At 47.8% G+C, this 21,736-nt stretch overlaps 2 protein-coding genes and 4 non-coding genes across 7 annotated transcripts; 3 read left to right on the forward strand and 3 right to left on the reverse strand.

The window, feature by feature from the left end:
• The first annotated feature begins 4,306 nt into the window (after nucleotides 1-4,306).
• On the forward strand, nucleotides 4,307-7,539 carry eif3k (eukaryotic translation initiation factor 3, subunit K). Of its 2 annotated transcripts, none has more exons than XM_046389984.1 (8): nucleotides 4,307-4,644; nucleotides 5,290-5,388; nucleotides 5,579-5,699; nucleotides 6,028-6,105; nucleotides 6,610-6,676; nucleotides 6,794-6,871; nucleotides 6,950-7,075; nucleotides 7,396-7,539. In XM_046389984.1, the coding sequence occupies exons 1-8, from the start codon at nucleotides 4,583-4,585 to the stop codon at nucleotides 7,425-7,427; spliced, it is 663 nt and encodes a 220-aa protein (XP_046245940.1). In that variant the 5' UTR covers nucleotides 4,307-4,582; the 3' UTR covers nucleotides 7,428-7,539. The 2 variants fall into 2 exon arrangements, with proteins under 2 accessions (XP_046245940.1, XP_046245941.1); XM_046389985.1 differs by having other exon boundaries at nucleotides 4,331-4,644; nucleotides 6,031-6,105.
• Nucleotides 7,540-7,902: 363 nt separating this feature from the next.
• zgc:85932 (uncharacterized protein LOC405875 homolog) lies at nucleotides 7,903-20,982 on the forward strand. The gene is made up of 20 exons (XM_046389983.1): nucleotides 7,903-8,414; nucleotides 10,546-10,615; nucleotides 10,795-10,913; nucleotides 11,101-11,234; nucleotides 11,840-12,011; nucleotides 12,155-12,226; nucleotides 12,762-12,853; nucleotides 13,314-13,388; nucleotides 13,717-13,877; nucleotides 15,075-15,232; nucleotides 15,314-15,522; nucleotides 15,721-15,763; nucleotides 16,287-16,361; nucleotides 16,463-16,523; nucleotides 17,290-17,354; nucleotides 18,146-18,214; nucleotides 18,851-18,929; nucleotides 19,513-19,629; nucleotides 20,149-20,207; nucleotides 20,406-20,982. Exons 1-20 carry the CDS (start codon nucleotides 8,163-8,165, stop codon nucleotides 20,430-20,432), a joined length of 2,109 nt encoding a protein of 702 aa, XP_046245939.1. The 5' UTR covers nucleotides 7,903-8,162; the 3' UTR covers nucleotides 20,433-20,982.
• trnak-uuu lies at nucleotides 16,002-16,074 on the reverse strand. The gene has a single exon. It is a non-coding gene; the product is annotated as a tRNA-Lys (tRNA).
• trnad-guc lies at nucleotides 16,923-16,994 on the reverse strand. Its single transcript has one exon. It is a non-coding gene; the product is annotated as a tRNA-Asp (tRNA).
• trnak-uuu lies at nucleotides 17,517-17,589 on the forward strand. Its single transcript has one exon. It is a non-coding gene; the product is annotated as a tRNA-Lys (tRNA).
• Nucleotides 17,986-18,058, reverse strand: trnak-uuu. Its single transcript has one exon. It is a non-coding gene; the product is annotated as a tRNA-Lys (tRNA).
• Nucleotides 20,983-21,736: the final 754 nt, after the last annotated feature.

Here is a 21,736-nt window from a genome sequence, read left to right on the forward strand (position 1 = left end):
TCCAATTCTGCTTCCTGTTGGGTGTGTGTGCATGTGAGGTTGATTCAGAGGCTTTTCTTTCATGTCGGTGCCTTTCATGTTTGTGTCATTTTGTTTGTAATTTTGTGTGTGTGTGTGTGTGTGTGTGTCGGGGGATGGGGTTTGAACTTGTGAGGATAAAGGTCTTTAAGAAAACTGTGTCAGTAATCAGTTTTCAAAAAGCTACTGGAGGCGGTAGAGTTAAGATTAAAGGTAAAAGTTCAAATCCTCACAGTGCAAAACTAACATCTGTGTGTGTGTGTGTGTGTGTGTGTGTGTGTGTGTGTGTGTGTGTGTTTGTGTGTGTGTGTGTGCAGTTATCTGCATATGCCTTGCTTGTAGCTGTTTAATGGCAGTTGTGCTGCTTGGGGTTTTCAGTGTAAGTTTCAGTCTCAGCTACTGAAATGTGTCTGTTTGTGTGAGTGAGTGAGTGTGTGTGTGTGTGTGTGTGTGTGTGTGTGTGTGTGTGTGTGTGTGAGTGAGTGAGCGTATGTGAGTGTGTGTTGCAGTTCTGCAAGAAGAGTCACTCGTGCTTGGAGCTCCCTGCCGGCTTCCTGTTCAGAAGCATTTCTCCGCAGGGGCACCCGTTACATCCTGTTAGCAACTCAGAATCTGCTCTGAAAATTCATCTTTCTTCATTAATTGCAGATTGCACATAAATCACTTTTACTCACAGGTTTAAGACGCCCGAATGGCCTGAATGCATTGATGGGTGTCTGTAGCGTCTGTAGCACTGCAGCGTGTTGATTTCATTTCATAATGTTTACCTTTTGTGCCTGGTTAGACAGCAAGAGTCAAGCTCACACATAACAAAATGACCCAAAGTTAATTCACTATCTGAATTAGAGGGAGAATGGATCCACCAGCAGAGCACACGCACAGGAAGACTTTTAAAGAGAAGACTATAAAAAGTCTGACATCATTCAGGCTCGATGCTAACTGAGAAAAAGAAATGCAGAAAGAAGTTCAAACAGCAAATCGAGAGTCTCCAGCCAAGCTAGCAGCTCCGAGAGGTTACTGTGAACACGTGTCGTCCGATCTCATCAGAAGCCAAATATGTTTAAAGTTGTCCCCATGTGGACGACATGAGTGAAGCAAAAACATCTGGCTCGCCCCCTGGTGGTTGGCTGCAGGACAGCTAATAAGCCCCTTCCCCCCATGTTAGCAGATGGGACGTGAGTCAAACTAAAAGCTCAAAGTACAAGTCAAATACATTTTTTCCCAAAGTTGGTTTCTGTCATTTTAGATGATTTTAATCACACCGATGTTGGTTTAATCCATCATTTGTCTGACAAGTTTGGTTTTAATTAGTCATTTGATGCTATTAAAAGGGGCTGAAAGATGATGATCGACAGCTGAGTGATGCTCGTGATTGGCTCACATGGGCGGGAACTTGATTATAACAACATTATAACAACGGCAGTACAAACAAAGCAGCAGGCTGCCGTTCACGCCACTCTTTGGATTAACTCTTGTAGCAGTTAGCTTCCCTAAACTACAATTCAGTGGGAGCTAACTAGCTGACCTTCATGTGTCACAGGTTACAGTGCTCTGATTGGCTGTAGGTCTATTCAGTTGTGTCCAGAGACGTTTTGGTCTGTGTCTGTTAATGTCCCCCTGGAAAATGAATTGAACCGAAAAGTTCCAGGCTGATTTACATTTGTGAACTGGTCTGGAGATGCCAGGCTGGTTATAAGTCAGACTACCACAGAACCAAGATTAAAGGTAATCAATTCAGAATCTGTGGGATTTTTCCTCTGGGGACCACGAATGTCTTCTATTCCATCAGGATTGATGAGAGTCAGGAACAAGGTGTTGGATTTATAGACGGACAGATGGCGCTGCTCGCTAAAATATGTTGAAGTGAAAAAAGAAAAAGAGAGAAAAAAGTTCAGTGTCTGCACACCTGTTCCAATTGATATTCTCTCAATGACTTCCTGTACTTTTTTCTTTGCTTGTTTTACTTTTGCAGCAAGCTGCTGCTACAGGATGTTCAAAGTTTCATCTCATCTCGCTGAGACACAAAGACAAATGCCAACCCCCGTCTGCTGATTTCAAATACATCAAATAAATAACCTCTGTGACATTAATGAACATTACAGGGACAATAAATCAACTCAGTGTGTGTTATTCGTAAAAGTAAGTAAAAGAACAAAGTGAAAGACGGATAACATCTTTATCATTTGACATTTATCCGTCTTCCTCCCACTTCTTGCCTGCCTACAGTCTCATGTCTACCACATGATTCACAAACACCCACATGTGAGTGTGACAGACACAAAACACAGGACGGCCAACCACAGATAACTGCCATAACCGCAGCTCAGCCATGCAAGCAGTGCTGGAGAGGTTATTAATAAAGGTTTAACACAAAGCATCTGTCACAGCTGAATGCATAAAGCTGTATGGGCTTTTCTCAGCTTGTGTACAACATGGCTGACCTGAGACATGCAGCTCAGTTGAACTGGAACTTGAAAGTCCGACTGGTCTCGAGGTTTGACTGTGAGCAAAACAAAACCAGACGGCTATTGACCAAACTCCTGGGGACGAGCAACAAATAGTCTGCTACTTTTCTTGGCAAGACCCACACTACTCTGCCTCCTGACCCAAACCGGAGCCGCTCCTCCTGCCTGGACCCAGCGCAAGGCAACCAGGGAGCCCCACAACTTCAAATTGCCTTTTTTTTGTCCAATCAAATGTCCAAAACTAAGAAAAGACTCAGTAAATAAGGAGTTTTTCCTTGCCACTGTCTGCTTGCTTGGGGGTTCAGACTCTGGGTCTCTGTAAAGCATCTAGAGACAATTTTGATTGTACAAGGTGCTATATGAATAAAATATATTGAAATTGAAATTATATTAAATATTGATAACTTTACATCTAAAATGCTGCATTTTAATTTGTTGTCAATCACCAAACTGATTGATCAGACAAAACATTTAAGCTACATCATAGCTCATGTCACGCTGTGTCACTTTACATGATGACATGTTATGTTATGTTCATTAACACGTTTAATGATTAATTTCCTCTTCTTCTCTTGCCGTCTGGCAGGCGCTTCAGGAGCCTCAAGACCAGGACCAGCAGGCTGAGCAACAGCTTCTTCCCCAGGGCTGTCTCCTTACTGAACTCAGCCCCCCACTAACACCCTCACCCTACACCACACTCCACTACACCACCCTATCCTAACTGAGTACTGAGTGTTGCACTAGTTCCTCTACCTCACTGCTAATATAGTTAGCCTACTGCCTATCGCTGTATACACCATATTGTCCATTGCACTAGTGATTTATAGCTTAATATAACATCTGTAAATATCATTTGTTAATTGTGTTATAGTTTCCGCCTGCACATTAAAGCACATATCCATCTGTATAGTATGTTCATAGTAATTAGAAACCCTGTATATTATGACAACTACCTGTGTATCATGTTTATATTATATCTGTAGCATAGACACCTGTACATACCCTGTACATACTGTAAATTACTGTACACCTGGCACTTACTGCTTATTGCTTCTGGTTAGATGCCAAACTGCGTTTTGTTGCATTGTACTTGTACATGTGTAATGACAATAAAGTTGAATCTAATCTTATCTAATCTAATCTATTTCATCCAAATACTGCTAGTTTAGCAATAATATATGCTGTTAGAGTTGCTCTGAAGCCAGATGTGTCAACTTAACCAATTTATTTAATACAGATTGCTTTTAGATGTCACAATTATAACCACCAACAGGAAGGAAGCAGGAGGAATGATAATGAAATCATTGTTTTGATTATAAATTAAAAAACCCTTAACACTAGCAAAGATAGCACAGCTATTGGTAGAAATAAAAGCAACTTCCACTCTATCTTATCAATCCCTTGACAGTCTTTTGACGCCAGGCGGAGATGAATGGGAACAATCCTGTTAGTTCTATATGTTAAGCTAGCTATTTTATTTTGATGGTAGTGACCGGAAATGCATGCTGTATTGTTAGTATTGATGCCACTTTTACGAATGTAATGTGCTGCAGTTTCGCAATGTGACCACCAGGTGGCAGTAAAATTCTCGCTGAGCGTAAAAGTCTCCCATTGGCGGCATAGGAAGTGTATGAAGTGTGATTATCGCCCCCCAGTGGCCATAATATGACACCGTAAAACATTGAATAGTCTTTAAGCCTCAACGCAGCTACGACAGCGTACTAAGACTTCCGATAAATATTTTCAAAGTACAGTAACAGCGCCGAAGGAAAGGAACGGGAAGTATTTAAACAATGCTGATGAAACGATCGCGTTGATTCGAAAACAGACTAAAGTCAGCTGTTATGGCATGTAAGTTCGTGCACTGAGTTAAGCACTGATCGCTCTTTTGCAGTATAACAATTACAAAGTTAGATAGAAAGTCGACACCGTAGCGGTCCGTCGATTCTGTGTGTCCGTATACTTTCCGGTCCGCCTGTGCGACGTTCTTTCCGTTCCGACCCTTTTAGCGCTCCGCCCGGTGCCTTGTCGACTCTGTGGCCCACGTGTGGATTTAAGTCGATTTTCTCCCTAAAGTTTTCTCTAAAAGTTCGGACCAAATGTCGTCGTCTTTCGAGCAGATGCGGGCGAACGTGGGCAAGCTCCTGCGAGGAATCGACAGGTATGGACGATGTTCCTAACGAGCTAACAGCCTGGCGCACAAGCTAACGGTAGCTTAGCTTGTTTGCTAATGTTTTAAGCTAACGTTTGCTGAGTTAAGTCACAAAAGCTTCCTGCATCTTTCACCGGGTTCGTGGTTTTCTGTGCATCCGATGTCTCTGGGAACAGCGTACTAATTATTAAAGTAAAAAAACGTATTTAATTACCTAATCAATTCATTTACAGTGAAATGTTGAAAGCCGCTGATTGAAGCTGACTCGAACAAGCTAATTCAGCTTAGTAACAGACATGAAAGTAACGTTTTGTTACTCAGGGCTGCTGTATGATTAACTTTATTTACTTTATTTATCCAGGTTTTATTTAGGGGTCGATTTAAAGATGAAATTTAATCCAGTTTCCTGTTCACGGCTGCTCTCGCACGGATGTTGACAGATGTTCAGGAGTGATGAGGCAGATGTTAGCGTTCAAAGGCTCACAGTGTGGCTAATAAAGCACGAACGGAAGAGTTTTATTCATTGTGATACAGCAGTGTTGTGCACAAGTGTGAGCTGACAAAGAGAAAGTTTTTTATGACTGGGAGGTGAGTTTCACGGTGCGGAGGACGCGTGCGCACTCGAGTCACCGGTTCTGATCTCGTCTCCCGCAGGTACAACCCGGAAAACCTGGCGACGCTGGAGCGCTACGTGGAGACACAAGCCAGAGAAAACGCCTACGACCTGGAGGCCAACCTGGCTGTCCTGAAGCTGTAAGTGAAAGCGTCACTTCCTGTTGGCTGAGCATCAGTTCGTTTCAGTGTGTTTGCCTTCAGCTGCTTTGTTGCTGTCGGTTCCTCCCGTCCGTCCGTCCCCAGTGCGTTTATATCAGCCTGTAACATTCATGAAAACATTCATGAGACCAGGTGAGGAAATCACTGCATCAAACGTCCGTCTGTGCAGGTACCAGTTCAACCCCGCGTACTTCCAGACCCACGTGACGTCTCAGATTCTGCTCAAAGCTCTGACCAACCTGCCGCACACCGACTTCACCCTCTGCAAGTGCATGATCGACCAGACTCACGTATCCTTTCGGTGCTGCTGCTGCCGCCGCCCTGTTGGCTTCCATTCTGTGACGTGTGTGTGTGTGCTTCAACCGTGCGACACACACGCCGGCGAGGCTGGCCTTCATTAGAGTGTGTGTGTGTGCCGTTCACAGTCCTGATAAGGTCGTGTTTGGTCAGACTGAGCTTTCAGACAGTAAACATGTCTCATATGAAGGCAAAAAGGAAAAGAAAATGTAGGGGGTGGGGAGGTGTGTGTGTGTGTGTGTGTGTGTGTGTGTGTGTGTGTGTGTGTTGGGGGGGTCTGCTTTGGGGTGGGGGGGCTTTGTTTCCTTGACTACAGTGTCGCAGCAAGAGGAGCGTCCTATCAGACAGATCCTCTACCTGGGGAACCTGCTGGAGACGTGCCACTTCCAGAGCTTCTGGGTACGACACACACACACTCACACACACACACACGCACACACTCACACACACACGCACACACACACACAGGCAGAGGTCACAGTTTGCTTGTTGTTGTCATTTTGAAAGGCAGGATCACAAAATATTCTGTCGTAATCTGTTATTACTCATCAGTCATGGAGCACTTTTTAAAGCTCATTATTACGCGACCAAATGTACACACACACACACACACACACACACACACACACATACACACACGCGCACACGCACGCGCACACACGCCCTTCAGTCTCTGATGTCTTGGAGCAGCGATGTCAAAGCAAACTTCCCTCATTGCCTCACATCTCACTCAGTCTGACATCATTGTTGCACCTGGAGCGAACAGGTGGGTCAGACTTTACCTGAACGACTAATCCGTCGTCAAGTCGCCTTCCTCGTTGTGACATCGCTGCTCTGACGTCTTTCTCTTATTCCAAACTTGCGAAAGCGTTTGTTCACTCGGTTGTCGTCTCTTCCTGACAGACGAGTCTCGAGGAGAACCGAGAGCTCATCGACGGCATCACCGGATTCGAGGACTCCGTTCGCAAGTGTGAGTATCGACCTCGCTGGGCTGTCGCAGTGAGCGCGAGCGGCTCTGCGGGACGCAACAGGAAACGGAAGTCTTTGGTTAAACTTTACCAACATCACTGATCCTCTTCCTCCTCAGTCATCTGCCACGTGGTGGGCATCACCTACCAGACCATCGAGCGCCGGTTACTGGCTGAGATGCTGGGAGACCCGCTGGGTAAGAACCAGAGTCCGGTCAGTCCGCTGCGCCGCGGGGGGAGACGATCCCACTTAACGTCTCGCTCTGTTTGTCCAGACACGCAGGTGAAGGTCTGGATGAACAAGTACGGCTGGACGGAGAACGAGGAAGGACAGATCTTCATCTTCAACCAGGAGGAGAGCGTCAAGCCCAAGAACATCGTGGAGAAGATCGACTTTGAGAGTGAGCGAACCCGAGCAGCCGAACTGATGATCGGGCGTCAGGCGCTTGCTGGCTCCGGCTGACCTGTTCGGGTCGGCCGATCGTGGCGGCTTGCGTGCTGATGTCCGAGCTGCCGTCGTGTTGAAGTGTACTTTTGTTTGCTGCTTTCGTCTCATCTCAGATTGAGTTTTTCAGGGCTTTTCATCTGCTTGGTTGTTTTCCAGTTTGATTAGGATGTTGCTGGATTATTTAGAGAAGCAGCAGTTTGCGCTTCAGAGACAGAAACACGATGAAGGAAGTGAAGTTTAAAGCTTTTTTCTTTCTCTTTTCTCTCCTCTCAGGTGTATCCAGCATCATGGCTACGTCTCAGTGATGCACACACACGCACACACACACACACGCACACACCAGCGTGACAGATTCTGACAGGTCATTTGCTTTCACAATCCATTTTTCTCAATAAAGGTAATTTATCATTGACAGCCTGTCTGTGTGTGCGTTTGGTTCTTCGTGCTGCCCCTCCAGGATGTTTCAGCAGAACATTTCGACAGCTCTTCCCATAAAGGATGTCACTTCCTGGTTTATCCCTGAGCGTTGCGTCAGCGCGTTGGCTGCACGCTGTCGGTGTGTTGCACGTGTTCTGCAGGATTGCACCAATAGGATGACGTTGCATTGTGAATGAACACCTGCTGAAGGTGTCAACAGAAACTAAACATGACGATAGGATTCCCGTCTTCGTTTTGTTCCGCGTCTGCACCTGATGTGTGCGTCAGAGGACGAACTGCTCCTTTAATCCTCTGAACCCGGACAGCAGCTGACGTTTCAGATGAGTTCAACAGGAAGTTGCGCTGTGTTGTATGAATGTGAAGCTGGTCTGAGAGCCCCGGATGTACTCGACATGAATCATTTTTACGTGACTTTTCCTTTGACTTGCGTGTTTACTGAAAACTTTTCTGCCGTTCGCGGAAGCAGCCGGTGACGTGTCGTCACGCGGGACACCCCCAGCTCCCGCCCAGGTGAGCATCTTCCCGACGGGGCGGGGCTTTACCTGCCTGCTGCTCTTATCTGCTCCCGTGACAGTCGAGAGAGTCGATAGTTCAGGTCCGACATGAAGAAGTCTCTCAGCGTGTCGTCTGAAGGCTCCCTCCCGCCGCTGGAGGACGATGTGGACTCGGTCTGCTCGGACGAGCTGCTCGGCTCTCAGTCCCGCCGCTGGCTGGCGGACCTCCTGAGCGGGGACATGTCTCCTCCGGACGGCGGAGACGTCAGCGTGGTGGGCCGGGACGGGCTGTTCGTGGACTACCACTTCCCCCTGGGAGAGCTGGAGATGCAGTCCAAGGTCCAGTGGAAACGACCCAAGGTAAAAGACCCAGACCCAGAAGACTGCAGCAGGAAAACAACCGACAAACCTGAACGTCTGTAGTTAGTGAGGACACGATGTGAGGACATGTTCATGCACTGACATCACCTGAACTACTTCATGCACTCAAGTACTGCACGATTCTGGAGTACACCAGTACTTCCATTTAATGCTTCTTTGCACTGCTGCTACACTACACGGTACTGGAGACGGGAAAGCAGAGAAAATACTGCACTCATTACTGTGTAGTACACTCACATTTACAGTATAAGTACAGAATAATACTGTGCTGCAGATGAGTGCTGAGCGGCTGAGCTACTGCAAACCAGCATCATAAATTCAAATTTGTTATCAGTGTATCATTTCTGAGTTATGGTCTTGGTCCTCAGGTGTGAACCTGCAGGTTCACGTCCTGCACAGTCTCAGCAGGGCGTGTCTCAAAGGAAACACCCAGCGACACCCGTGCACCCAGCGACAGGGACCCAGCCCCCCCTCTGAGTCTGGATGAGATAAAATCCTGCTGGGCCTTTGTCGAGTCAACGTGTGACGTGTCGACTGAGGGCAGCTCAGCTAACTTTGAACTTTACAGGCTTCACAGAGTCCTGATCGTATCGCCTCTGATCGTGGTCGATGGCTCCGCAGCCTCCGGCAGTCAGAGAGTAAAGATGGTTTTTATGGCTAGTTTGATCAGTTCCATATTAATTAATCATTAATCACTTTGACTCATACGGTCAAAGGTGGTTCACTCCCGTCGGCGTTAGGAGCGCGAGGCGGTGATATTGACCCATTGATCTGCTTCCTCCTGCTGTCTCAGCTGAGAGGATGCTGTCAGTTAGTGAGGTTTCTCTCCTTATGCCTTCCTGCAGCCTTTAATCTTCATTTTCACGTTGTGGCTGACGTTTGATTAGCTACACCTGTCAGGGTTTGCACCTGCAGGATTGGCTGCGTGTTGGTTATCCTCAGGTGTAAACAGGCTGATGAGTTGTTTTGGTTAAAGCCAAGCGTCCATGTGGCGTTTCAACACACGCTGAGGTCACCTAAAATGGACGCTCAGATTCGTAGATTCAGTGATGGTCTCGGCTCGCGGGATGTCGGGTGTCGTGTTTCTCTTTGTGCTCGGGCTGCGGTTTGTCACCTTGTTAACCGTGCAGCCCGTACGCAGGATACACACCAGTCCTGTTCAACTGGTCCTGCTGGGCCTCCTGAGACACACACACACACACACACACACACACAGCCTCCCTACACCTCATCCACGCTGCCGTACTGTCGTCGCTTCTCTCTCACACTCAGACGATGTGGTTGTGACTGATTCTGATCTGCCTCTGAATGTGCTGCGGCTGTGATGCATCAGGAAGTCTGTTCAGAGCTGATGTTCGCATCACTTCACAGCAGGCTTGTAGTCCTCGAGTCCAGGACTCAGACTTGAGTCTGACTTGGGCCCTAATTTTAAGTTAACTTGTGACTTGGCTCAGACTCGGACTTGTGCATTAACTGCATCCGGAGTCATAAATCGGAGACGAGTCCTCAGATTTTTGTTTTATTTTATGTAATATAACATCATAATTTGGCATAATATAATATCTATGTTAAGTTCAATATTAAATAATAATTTTACAATATTATATTAGGATTGGACTTGACTTGGACTTGACTCAGATCAGTACTGGACTCTACTCGGACTCGAACACTCGGAACTCAAAACTGGACTCGGACTCGAAGTTTGGTGACCACACTACAAAGCTGAACTTCACAGCTCCGAGTCCAGCTGTGGATGCACCTGAGATCCGACCGCTCAGACCACATTCAGAGGCGGTGTGGGCTCGCTCTCCCAGCAGGCAGCGGTTGGGGATTTGACAGCAGCAGGTCCTGCCTTCATGAAGGTTGTGACATTCTGTCCACGTCCACAGAGCTGGACTGTACTGAAAGCTTTATGGGGTTTTAGATGTACTGATTTCACGTCACGTGGGGCACCAGGCAGCAGACGTGAGCGAGTCTGTGCCACTTTGTGCTGATTGCTGGTCTCAGTCAGCTGGCTGCTGCTCCCTTTGGCTCAATGCCGTCCACACAAACTGAGTCCTGGTTTATTTGTGGCCATCTAACTGTTCCTCTGCCGTCCTCCTGTTCCTAGGAGTTCTGTGCGTCGCCTCAGTTCATAGTCAACGGAGCGACGCGTTTGGACGTCCGCCAGGGAAAACTCAGTAAGTAGACAAGCAGAGGAGACGCTTCTCACTGGTGTTTGTCTGATACACAAGCTTAAAGGTGGGTAAACCATGTAGAAAATGCAAACAGAATCTCCAGGCAAACTGAGGTCAGGTGAGTTCACAGGCGAACCCACCTGATGGTCTGACCTACTTCTTCTCAAACCTGCTCTCCTTAGACGACTGCTGGCTGCTCTCTGCCATCGCGTCCTTGTCCATGCATCGTGTCCTCCTCGAGAAGGTCGTGCCTCGGGGGCAGAGCTTCCGAGACGGATACAACGGCTGCTTCACCTTCAGGGTAAATACCTGAACCTCCAGAAACCATCAGTCACCTGCAGTCAGTGTGCAGGTCGCACAGACCAAGACAAACGAGGACACGTCGACGTTTGGCTCAGATTCAGATAACGTTTTCTGCACGATGACTCTCATCAGAAGTCGTTGACGGTCGCCGCGACTAAAACTCGTCTCCCTCTCTCCGTCTGTAGTTCTGGCAGTACGGTCTGTGGGAGGAGGTCAGGATCGACGACCTGTTGCCGACTCAGGACAACCAGCTGATCTACCTCAGCTCCCCGGACAAGCACGAGTTCTGGAGCTCCCTGTTGGAGAAGGCCTACGCCAAGTGAGTCCCTGTCAGTCAGTGTGTGTGTGTGTGTGTGTGTGTGTGTGTGTGAAACAGACGTCATCTCATCTCAATGCAACTGCACAACAAAACCAAACTTTTATGCCCCAGAAGTTTTTAGAGAAATTAGAAAAATGTTCAGGTGTGCCGTGTTTCAGCTGCCTGTCTGAGTCTGTCTGTCAGTCTGCCTCCGTGTTTTCAAATGCTTCTGGACATGGATTTGAATCAGTTCAGTCAGCCAGCTGCTCTGCCTTCAGACTGGACAGCCTGCCGTCAGCATCTCTTCTTCATTAGTCATCTGGATTCCCAGCTTTCACAATCTAAAAGCAAGCAGTTACTTGCCAGATTGGAAGTGGAGAATAATATCACGGAACAAAACAAGGTTCCTCACGTCTGTTCTGTGGGGCGTCAGGGTTTAGAGCAAACTGCAGCGAATCTGCGCCAGCCTTTCAGTTTAAAGGCGGACTTGTCTGGTTACTTCTGCTTCATTTTTCCTGTGATTTTACAAGAGAAGTTATGTGTCCCATCAGACAAAACCCTCAGTCTGTTCTTCTGTCCTGTTTTCTCAGTTTGTCCAGTCATTTGTCTCATGTCGTTTGTCCCAGGCTGAAAGGAGGCTACAGAGCTCTGGACATGGGCTTCCCTCACGAGGCCATGGTGGATATGACGGGCGGTGTGGCGGAGGTTTTGAACATCTCGCTGCTGCCCAAAGACCTGCCGGCCTTCCTCAGACAACTGCTGGCCAGAGGAGCCCTCATCAACTGTGCCAACTGCCAGGTACGGCGAGGAGGACTTGTTGGGTCTGGTTTAAGTCCGTCGACGTGCTGGGAAACGCCGAAGCGGAACGTGATGAGTCACACGAGTGTAGTTCTGCCTTTTGTCTTGTTGTCCTGACTGTGGGCGGGTGTTTTTCTCCTCAGGGTCCTTTGGAGCAAAGGAGCGAGCTGGGGATCATGTTCAGACATGCCTACTCTCTGACTGCAGTAGAGAAGGTGAACGTCCTGTTAACGCACTCACTGAGCTTGAATTGAACGAAAACTGGATAAACGAATTACAAAGTAGCCCAGAAATATGAAATCTTAAGGCAAAAACCTGATCACCTGCCAGAGGTGGGAGCGAGTCATTGTCCCCACAGGTCACAAGCAAGTCTCAGGTCTTTGCCCTCAAGTCTCGAGTCAAATCCAAAGTGAAGCGTGACGGGTCTCAAGTCAGGTTCCAAGTCCTAAACTTTGAGTTATGAGTCTTAAACAAGTCAGAAATCTTCATCAAATGTGGTTCAACAAAACTGACTTTCTGCTCTTCGTGCAACTTCAAATGTCACCCAGGGTTCAAAGCAGTCAAGTCCAAGGACCAAGTCATGTGACTTGACTTGGTGTATAATATAATATATTATGATGTGTATGTGCACTTCAGAGCAGCAGGAAGCTCAGGAGGCTGCTAAGACTGGCAGGACCAGAGTCTGGACGGAGGACCTGTAGAGCTGTGGGTTCATCACCGCCTCTGTTTTCTACCTTTTCTCCCTGCCAGGTGAGGACGGCTCACGGCACTGTGGATTTGGTGCGAATCCTCAACCCCTGGGGCAACACGGAGTGGGAGGGGCCCTGGAGTGACATGAAAGGGTGAGTGCACACACACACACACACACACACACACACACACACAGGAGCCGAAGTTGTGCAGTTTGTGACATCACAAACACCAGCGAGAACAACATTTGTGTATTCATCTGTCATGCAGTTTTTAATGAGGAACGAGGAAAGTTTTTAATGAGGAAATTATACTTTTACTCCCACAAAAACACTTTAGGGAGTTTTGTTCTTCACTGTGTGAATGAAAACCAAAAGAAAACCTGCAAGAATCTTCACTAACGTCCGTCTTCTTCCTGTCAGAGCAGGAAGATTCAGAAAGAAACGCTTCATATGTTCACACTCAGCATGTAAATAAGTCTCCCCTGTCTGTGTCTGTGTGTCTGTGTCTGTGTGTCTGTGTCTGTGTCTGTGTCTGTCTGTGTCTGTGCCTCTGTGCCTCTGTGTCTGTGTCTCTGCCTGTGTCTCTCCGTCTCCGTGTCTCCGTGTCCAGTCCAGAGTGGAACACGGTGAGCATCGAGGAGCAGAATCGGCTGGACAGGGTCCGACGGGAGGACGGGGAGTTCTGGTGAGTTTGTCCTGCATCTGAAACGTCTCTCTGTGACAAACTTGACTGCTGAGTCTCTTTGTCCGCCTTGTGCAAACATGAAACCAAACACTCTGACATGTGAGTCTCAGCCGCAACAGGAAGCACAAGGCAAACAAGTCAGCGCACGCTTGGTGTGACCTCACGCGCACACGTTTTGTTATTGTCATTTGTAAGAAAAAAGCTACGTGAACCCAGCTGTTAGAGTACTGATCAATGAGTTCAATGAGTCGATTGGAGGCCTCGTCTCCCTCCTGGAACTGATTGACGGGTTCGGGTCCGTCAGCTTACCCGTTTGTCTCTCCATCAGGATGTCGGTGTCAGACTTCCGACAGAACTTTGAGGTGATGGAGGTTTGTCACCTGACCGACGCTCTCGGCAAATCGGGATCCAGCGTGCAGCCGTGGTCCTGCATATTGCATCATGGGAACTGGGTGCCGTCCGTCACAGCAGGAGGCTCTCCGCAAGGAGGTAAAACACACGACGCTGCGTGGAGCGCGATGGCTGTTTCACATCATAAACTCTGTGATCGTCAGTGACTTTACCGCGTTGTTGTCTGCGTCCTGAGCGAGGGAGAAGCCTGTGTCTTTGTGTTTGCATTGTCAAACCGCACCCTTCATCTGCTTCACCTTAAAAACTAGTGAAGCGTGTGAAGTGAAGGGAAACTAAGACAGCATAACGAGAGAGCTGACTGCGCTCCTGACAGCTTTTATTTGAAAATGTCTTCATGTGTCCTTTGAGTCTGCATTTCGGTGTTCAAACTTTCCTGGTGACAAGCAGAGAGGCTTAGCGTGAGTGTGGATGCTGTTGTTAGTTCATACGTTCACACTGTGCAGTCAGTGCTTACCTTCATACTGGTGAGTTATAGCAAGCAAGCTGTCTGCTTCACTTTAAGATGGAGTCCAGTCTGCCTGCTGAGGTCTGCGGCTGTTAGAGACCCATTAATCAGGATTAGTTCTCATATCAAGCTGAGACAAGTTTGTCTGTACAGCAACAGGACCACAGCCTGTCTGTCTGCCTGCCTGTCTCCCTACCTGCCTGTCTGCCTTCCTGTCTGTCTCCCTGCCCGCCTGTCTGCCTTCCTGTCTGTCTCCCTGACTGTCTCCCTGCCCGCCTGTCTGCCTGCCCGCCTGTCTGTCTACCTGCCTGCCTGTCTCCCTGCCTGCCTGTCTGCCTTCCTGTCTGTCTCCCTGACTGTCTCCCTGCCTGTCTGCCTGCCAGCGCTGAGTCACAGCACAAAGTGAGTTTGCACGACGCTGTGGCACAGAAACATGTGGCAGCTCTCTGCTCCACGGAGCTGAACAGCAGAACATCCCAGCAGAAGCTTGCAGACGCTGAGCTTGATGCTGTGGTTGCAGACGAGCTGCGTTCTTATTGGAAGTCCTGTCCTGGGAGGTTCGCTCTTCTGTTCACAACACGAGAGCACAGTATAAATGTGGTGAAATCAGCTGATGTGACGCTGATCTCAGAGCAGATGGAGGTGACAGCTCATCAGTGCAGACGTCTTGGAGCGTCGGCTTGTGCCTGAACGTGGATGAGTTTTCACACTAAAAACTTTGTATCTTTGTAACGTGTGAACCACAACACACATGTGTTGTAGACATCTGAAATCAGTGTGTGTCTGAAAGTTAAGGAGAACTAATGTTGTGTGTGTGCGCGTGTTCCCAGGGTGGTTCTGGCAGAACCCTCAGTTCTGCTTCGACCTGTCGGAGGTGGACAGCGGTGCAGCCAACTCTCAGAAGACCTGCTCCTTCATTTTGGCTCTGATGCAGAAACACCAGAGACGCAGGGGCGTCGACCTCGCCATCGCCCTGCACGTGTACCAGGTACGCACACACGCGCAAATGTGGTTTGGTCTCTGACGACGGCAGCGGTCTGATCCGTCGGTGTGTGTGTGGTCCCTGCAGGCCCATCCGAGGAACGCCCACCTGTCGTCTGAGGACTTGCGTCTGCTCCGCCCGGTCCTCTGCAGCCCCCATTACTCCTCACGTCGGGAGGTGGTTCTCCGCGGCTCCCTCCCGCCTGGCCGTTACGTCATCATCCCTTCGACCGCCGAGGCCAACCAGCAGGGAGAGTTCCTCCTGCGCGTGCTGACGGAGCGGGGAAACACCGCGACGTGAGTCACCCGTCTCTGTGTGGACGGGCGGAGGTCCCACAGGATGGAGTTTGGCTGCTGTATTGCACAGTCGCTGTAATCAGTATTCAAGAGTTCATAACTCTTATATCATTACTCTTATCTCATATGTCAGAGTTTGTTGTTCTAAATATGAAGATCCTGACAAGTTTTTGTGTTTGTCTTTTTTATTTTTTCCAGTCCAGCTCACACAGCAGCACAGGACGTCCCCTCGGCAGCAGAGGTAAGAGACAAGTCACACCTGAGACACAAATACAGGATCCGATGATCCACCCGGCGAAGCAGACTCCATCAGAGTTAGAAACAAGAGTCTTCCTCTTTGCCTTCGCTGTTGAGCAGCGGCTTTAACTGACAGTGAAGTTACAACAGTCGCGCTTCCATTTGCATCATTTCCTTCACACACTTGAAGCAGACTGTGACGGTTTGAGGCTGAATGTTTGTCCACTTTTTAAAAACACACCCGCCTGAACAGGGACTTGAACCCTGGACCCTCAGATTAAAAGTCTGATGCTCTACCGACTGAGCTATCCAGGCTCTGCGTCAGGCGCTCAGCACGCCCACCTCAGTGTAAAATCTGGGACTTAAGGACAAATTATTTCAGACCAAAAGCTAAGTCAGAGTCTGTACTTCATCGTGTGGACTGGACCGGCGGCTCTTGTGTCTGCGTTGGTTTCCTTTGCATTTTCCTCTAAAGTCTCTGAAGTCCGGGAGGTGCAGAAGTTAAAATCTCTTTTTTCTCTCTGCAGGTTTCATTTCCTCACCAGGTTGCCCTTCCTTCTCTTAAATCCACCCAACTCCTGTTCAAGAAGCACTGCAACAAGGTGCGGTTTACTTCCCCTCGGCTGCTGCACGTCCCAGCTGTGAGCCTTGAATGTCTCCGTGTGAGTTACGCTGACTCGTGCGTCTGCTTCCTGCTTTTCAGAAGCAGTTTTGCAAACCGTTGCACCTCCACAACCTGCTGATCGAGGCCATACAGGGAGGAGGTCAGTCGTCCCTGCCTTCACGGGCAGATCAATGAACGTGTTCGGTCTTGTTTCTTTCAACACACCACTGTTTCCAAGGCGATCGGGCCTGCAGTGTTACATCGTGCTGTAAAGCAGCTGCTGGCGGCAGGCCGTCCAGAGGAAGTGGGACTGATGGAGCGGGATGTACAGCATGAATTAAGAATCACTTTATTGACAGTGTATATATTTTTACATATATATACCCATCTTCTGCATTTGACCCATCCTTAGTTGAACACACATGCAACACCCAGCAAATTACATGCAGTGAAACACACAGGAGCAGTGGGCAGCATCACTCCACCACACCCAAATGACCCTCCAATCACAAGCTGCTTCTCCAACCTCCAGGCCACGGCTGCCCCCAAAAGACATGTCCTCCCCGTCAGGGAATCGAACCCCGGTCTCCCGCGTGACAGGCGGGGATACTCACCACTATACTAACGAGGAGATGTTGAGCTTTGTTGATGTTGAACAGCAGACAGATAGAAGGCCTGTGTTTGTGTATGAAGTAAACTGGTGGTGTTCAGCCCCACCTTCCTCTGAAACAGGCTGTTTGAGGCTCATTAACATAACATTATCAGTCTCAGTGACTCTGGCCTGCACAGACAGGCCACAATAGCAGCACTGCAACACAGAACCAGAATCACAAAAGCACTCTGAGTCTCACATAAACAACATGTTTAAGTGCAAAGTTCACTTCCTGTTTGCATGTTTAAAATCTCCTCTGATGGTCCTTCTTCAGCGTTGGCCGGCAGTGAGAAGTACTTGTCTCTGGAGCACTGCAAGAGCATGGTGGTCCTCATGGACGTATCCTTGACGAGTGACGTGAACGGGCGCACGCCGCCGGGGAGACGATAACAGCTTTCTTTAGTGTCAGTCAAACGTAAGACAGCGATGTCAGATGTCTCGCGGCTCGTGTCTTTCAGGTTGTTGTCTACGTTCTGTGAGCTGTGAGCTTCTCCTCTCAGAGCCTGGATAGCTCAGTCGGTAGAGCATCAGACTTTTAATCTGAGGGTCCAGGGTTCAAGTCCCTGTTCAGGCGGGTTTGTTTTTAAAAAGTGGACAAACACTCGACTCGCTTACCTGCCTGCTGATTGTAGAAACAGATTAGTTGCTGTAGTACTGCTGCTCTGATTTGTGTACTTCTACCTCAGTTGCGTTTCTGCTGCAGAAGCCTGCGACTGAACTGAAGTAACACAACTCCAGTTTTTCTCTACTTGAGGCTGTTAGGTTCATTTTATTTTCACGTTTAACATTATTAGTAAACAGTTGTGCCATAATGCAGTAAAGTGACGGAGATGAAAATCCTGCTGAAAGTGGGATTTTAAGGCTGCACTCTGATGTTCAGATTGGTTGATTTCCTCTTTACAAACTGCAGAAGCTGTTAGTGTGCGTCCTGTCTGCCCTTCGCTCTCATCATGCGATCTAAAACAAGTCTCGCCTGAACAGGGACTTGAACCCTGGACCCTCAAATTAAAAGTCTGATGCTCTACCGACTGAGCTATCCAGGCTCTGAGGAGCCCTCACACTGCCGGCCTGTCGTGTCACATTTTGGCTGATTCGTCCGGTTGGTTTCCTTGACTTCAGTGTTTTCCCAGAGCCAAGGCAGCGCTCAGCTAAACTGGCCCGACTTCCAGAGTCTGTGGGACAAGATCAGGAGGTGGACGGTGAGGACCACGTTAACATGTGACTGACTGGTGTTTGCTCCGTTTTATGATCACCTAATCAGATTATATTTTCCAATTGAGTTTAGTGATAAGGAACAGCTCGTGACATTCGTTTGTATACCAACTTAAAGTGGCACACGTTGCATACAGAAGCAGAAAGAGGGAAGGCATGAAAGAAAAGTGCTTATTTAAGATAAGATAAGATAATCCTTTATTAATCCCATAACTGGGAAATTACAGAGCTGTTTGATCCTGATGAAACTGGTTTACTGTGAGCTGCTCATGTGTTTCTGAGTTTCATCTCGGAGATTTAAGCTTTAATCTCTCACAATATTCAAGTTTTAAACTCCTAAATTTGCGACTTTAACTCTGAATTTCTGAGCCGTTCATGTTTAAGCTCAGACCATCAAAGTTTCACTCCTACATTCGCCACAAAACCCTCAAGTGAAGCAACAAATGTTCACATACCAGAAATAATTTAATTACAATTAGATCATGGCAGGTTGGTCTTTTTTTCAGTTTAGTGTAAAACTTCCCCCGTGTGTTCAAATCACTTGACAAAATCATTTTCCACAAAAATCTGTCCATTGTTGAGTTGTCAGTGTGTTCAGTGTGCCTTGTTTAAACCCCCCTCAGGACATCTTCCTGGTGTTCGACAAGAACAAAACCCAGCGCCTCGAGTACCAGGAGGTGGCCCCCGCCCTGAAGGCAGCAGGTAGGACGTGAAGTCACTTTTCTCAGCCGCGTCCTGCACTTTAACGTGTTTAACGGCTTCAGTCTTGACTGGATTCCGACTTAAGTGTTGTGGTTCCACGTGTGACCAACAGGGGGAGCCAAAACACCTGCCTTCACTCCCCTGCTGTTTAACGTGGATCATTCAGAAGCTTTATAGACTCAGATCATACATGAAGTGAATTCACCACATTTAGACCAAACACAACACAGAGTCCAGCTGCTGGGCTAAACTGGTTTCAGTTCGGCTGCAGGCCTTCCTTATTGGCGCACTTTATTTTGAAATGTTTAACACTAAAATTATCCAGTGTGAACTTTGTCCTTTTTAAGTCATCAAACTTTTACCAAAGTAAGTCAGTAGAATATCACTGAGGGAATAGCAGTGCGCACAAAATGCTTTCTCACTCCGTTTGTTTGAGACGTTTTGGCAGGTTTGCTGCACTGACACGCAGCACACATGTAACACCTGCACGCAGGTGAATTTCAACGTCCGCTGTCCCTGAATCTGCTCAACAACGTGGTTTGTCCTGACCCCAGTTTGTTTGTGTGCTCCGTCTGTGCTGCAGGCATCGTGGTGGATGATCTGATAATGCAGCTGGTTGGACTGAGATACACGGAGCCCGACTTGACCATCAGTTACCCCGGCTTCCTGTACCTGCTCATGAAGCTGGAGAGCATGATCCGTAAGGGCGGGAGACGGGAAAGAGGGAGGAAAAAGACAAGTGGACGGCAGAGTATTCATAAAATACCTGAGCTGAATGCAAACAGCACCGTGTTTAAATGGCTGAAGTGTTTGTATGGAAGGCGTGCCAAGGCAGCCTGACCTGGATAAACAGAACTGCAGCCAAACAGGAAGCATCCGTAGTTTTCGTTTTGTGGTGGACTGTCCCTTTAAAGTCCAAACTGTCACTTTAAGCTGCACTGAATGTGGCGGTCAAATGGCTAAAATGTTGTTAGAACCACCTGACCTTTGCACATTTTAACCACCACATGTTTATCTGTGGAGCTCACAAACTGATGCCAAAGCTAACATTTGGGTTTCACCTGGCGACGGCGACTTGAAGGACCTCCCATGGTTTGTTTTGGCCGCCATGACGGCGCGATGGGTGGACTCAACCCGCCTGGTGCTGCACGCAGGGCAAAGCAGAAGCGACGATTTGTCACCGCAGTTCAAGTTTCTCTGTTTTTGTGCTCTTTTGCAGACAAATTTCAAGCGTACGACATGGTGGGAATGGGAGCCATCACTGTCAGCTACAGACAGGTGTGAACATACCTTTTTACCTGTGCAGCAGACACCTGCCTCGCTGTACAGTTTCAGTAACAGTTTGAATAGAGAATCAGAGGTGATATGTGACACTTTGGTTTCTGCTTCTTGGTTGAGATTCGTCATGAAGGCTGTCAAACATGAAAATAAATGCTCACAATAATGAAGTGTTTTCTGTTCTCTGATTGGTTCCAGTGGCTCCACATGACCATGTACAACTGACCTGATTTGCTGAGACGGATTCATCTGGATTTTTATCTTTTGTTGACTGTTTTTCTTCTGTTCCTATGAATGATTAGAATGTTTATGTTTCAGATGTATGAAAGTAGATGTACAGTAAAGTTCCAAAGCAAAAACAAAACTTTTGTAGTTTTGTATTTCTTATGCCGTTTATTTTCCCTCTTGTGTGTTGTCATCCTGTAACAGCAACAGTGGAAAAATCTTTTAAGAGCTTTTTTCAGTCGTGTAAACATCTGAGGTCAAAGGCTGCTGTGCTGCACGGTCTGAGCTCCACAACCCGCCTGCTGTGGCTGACATTTCTTTGATTTCTCAGTTGGATTTTTACTATTTAGGCGTCTTAAGTGGGACGTGCAGCCATCATTTCCCCACCTTTCATTTCACACTAAATGATCCTTTTACCCTGCAGGACAGCTGCTTTGTACATGATTGTCAAAAATGTTTATGAAGCAGTGTATGGGAAGTTATTTCATTTGTCTCCTTTGGCAAAATGTTTCAGTCGTTGGATTTCATCATAATAAAGAGACTCTGTGAAGTTTGTCTTCTTGGGTTTGTTTTGATGATGCTGACGTTCTCAGGCGCAGGCGTTTGTTCATTTGGTTTTTATTATCCAAAAAACCTATTTTAACATAATTTTTTTGTATAAAGACTATGATGCGTTAAATGATACAGTCGTTTCACTTCTGCTAAGACTGTTGGGATGTAAAGCCAGTGCAGCGTGCTCTGCCTTCACTTTAACGCCTCCTTCATTTGCTTAAAGGTCACTTATTTTTCTGTCTGCTTTGTGGCCTCCTCCTTGTGGCCACTTATTCCCAGTACGACTTTTCCACAGGGTCGGTCTGCGTGGTGACCCCGACCGCGGGGGGATATTTTAAGAAATGACCCTCTGTTCTTTGCTGGCGTCTGGTATGTGTAAATATCCGTCCTCCAGCATCGTGCTTTAAAGTGAGACCAGTTGGAGATCTGAAGAGGTCCTGTGTGTTTGTGTGTGTCAGATATCCTGTTGTGTTAGTCCAAACTGAGCTTTAGGAGGGCGTGTGACAGTCACACATCAGATCGGGCCCCCGTGCTAACTCCACGCCTCTGGTCTTGGTAAGCACCATCAGCTCCATCAGCTTTGTCCACTCGCTCTTTAAAGAACAGAAACAGTCCATTCATAAGTGGCCTGTTTCTGTTAATGGGCCCACGCTGACCAATCACAGAGCTGCGCCGCACGGCCGAGACCTGGCCTGGTCACAGCGGTCCTGCTCTCCTCCTCTACGTGCTGCACTGATGCTAATCGACCCGGA

Source organism: Scatophagus argus, chromosome 5 (assembly GCF_020382885.2).
Source record: "Scatophagus argus isolate fScaArg1 chromosome 5, fScaArg1.pri, whole genome shotgun sequence".
Taxonomy (NCBI): Eukaryota; Metazoa; Chordata; class Actinopteri; family Scatophagidae; genus Scatophagus; species Scatophagus argus.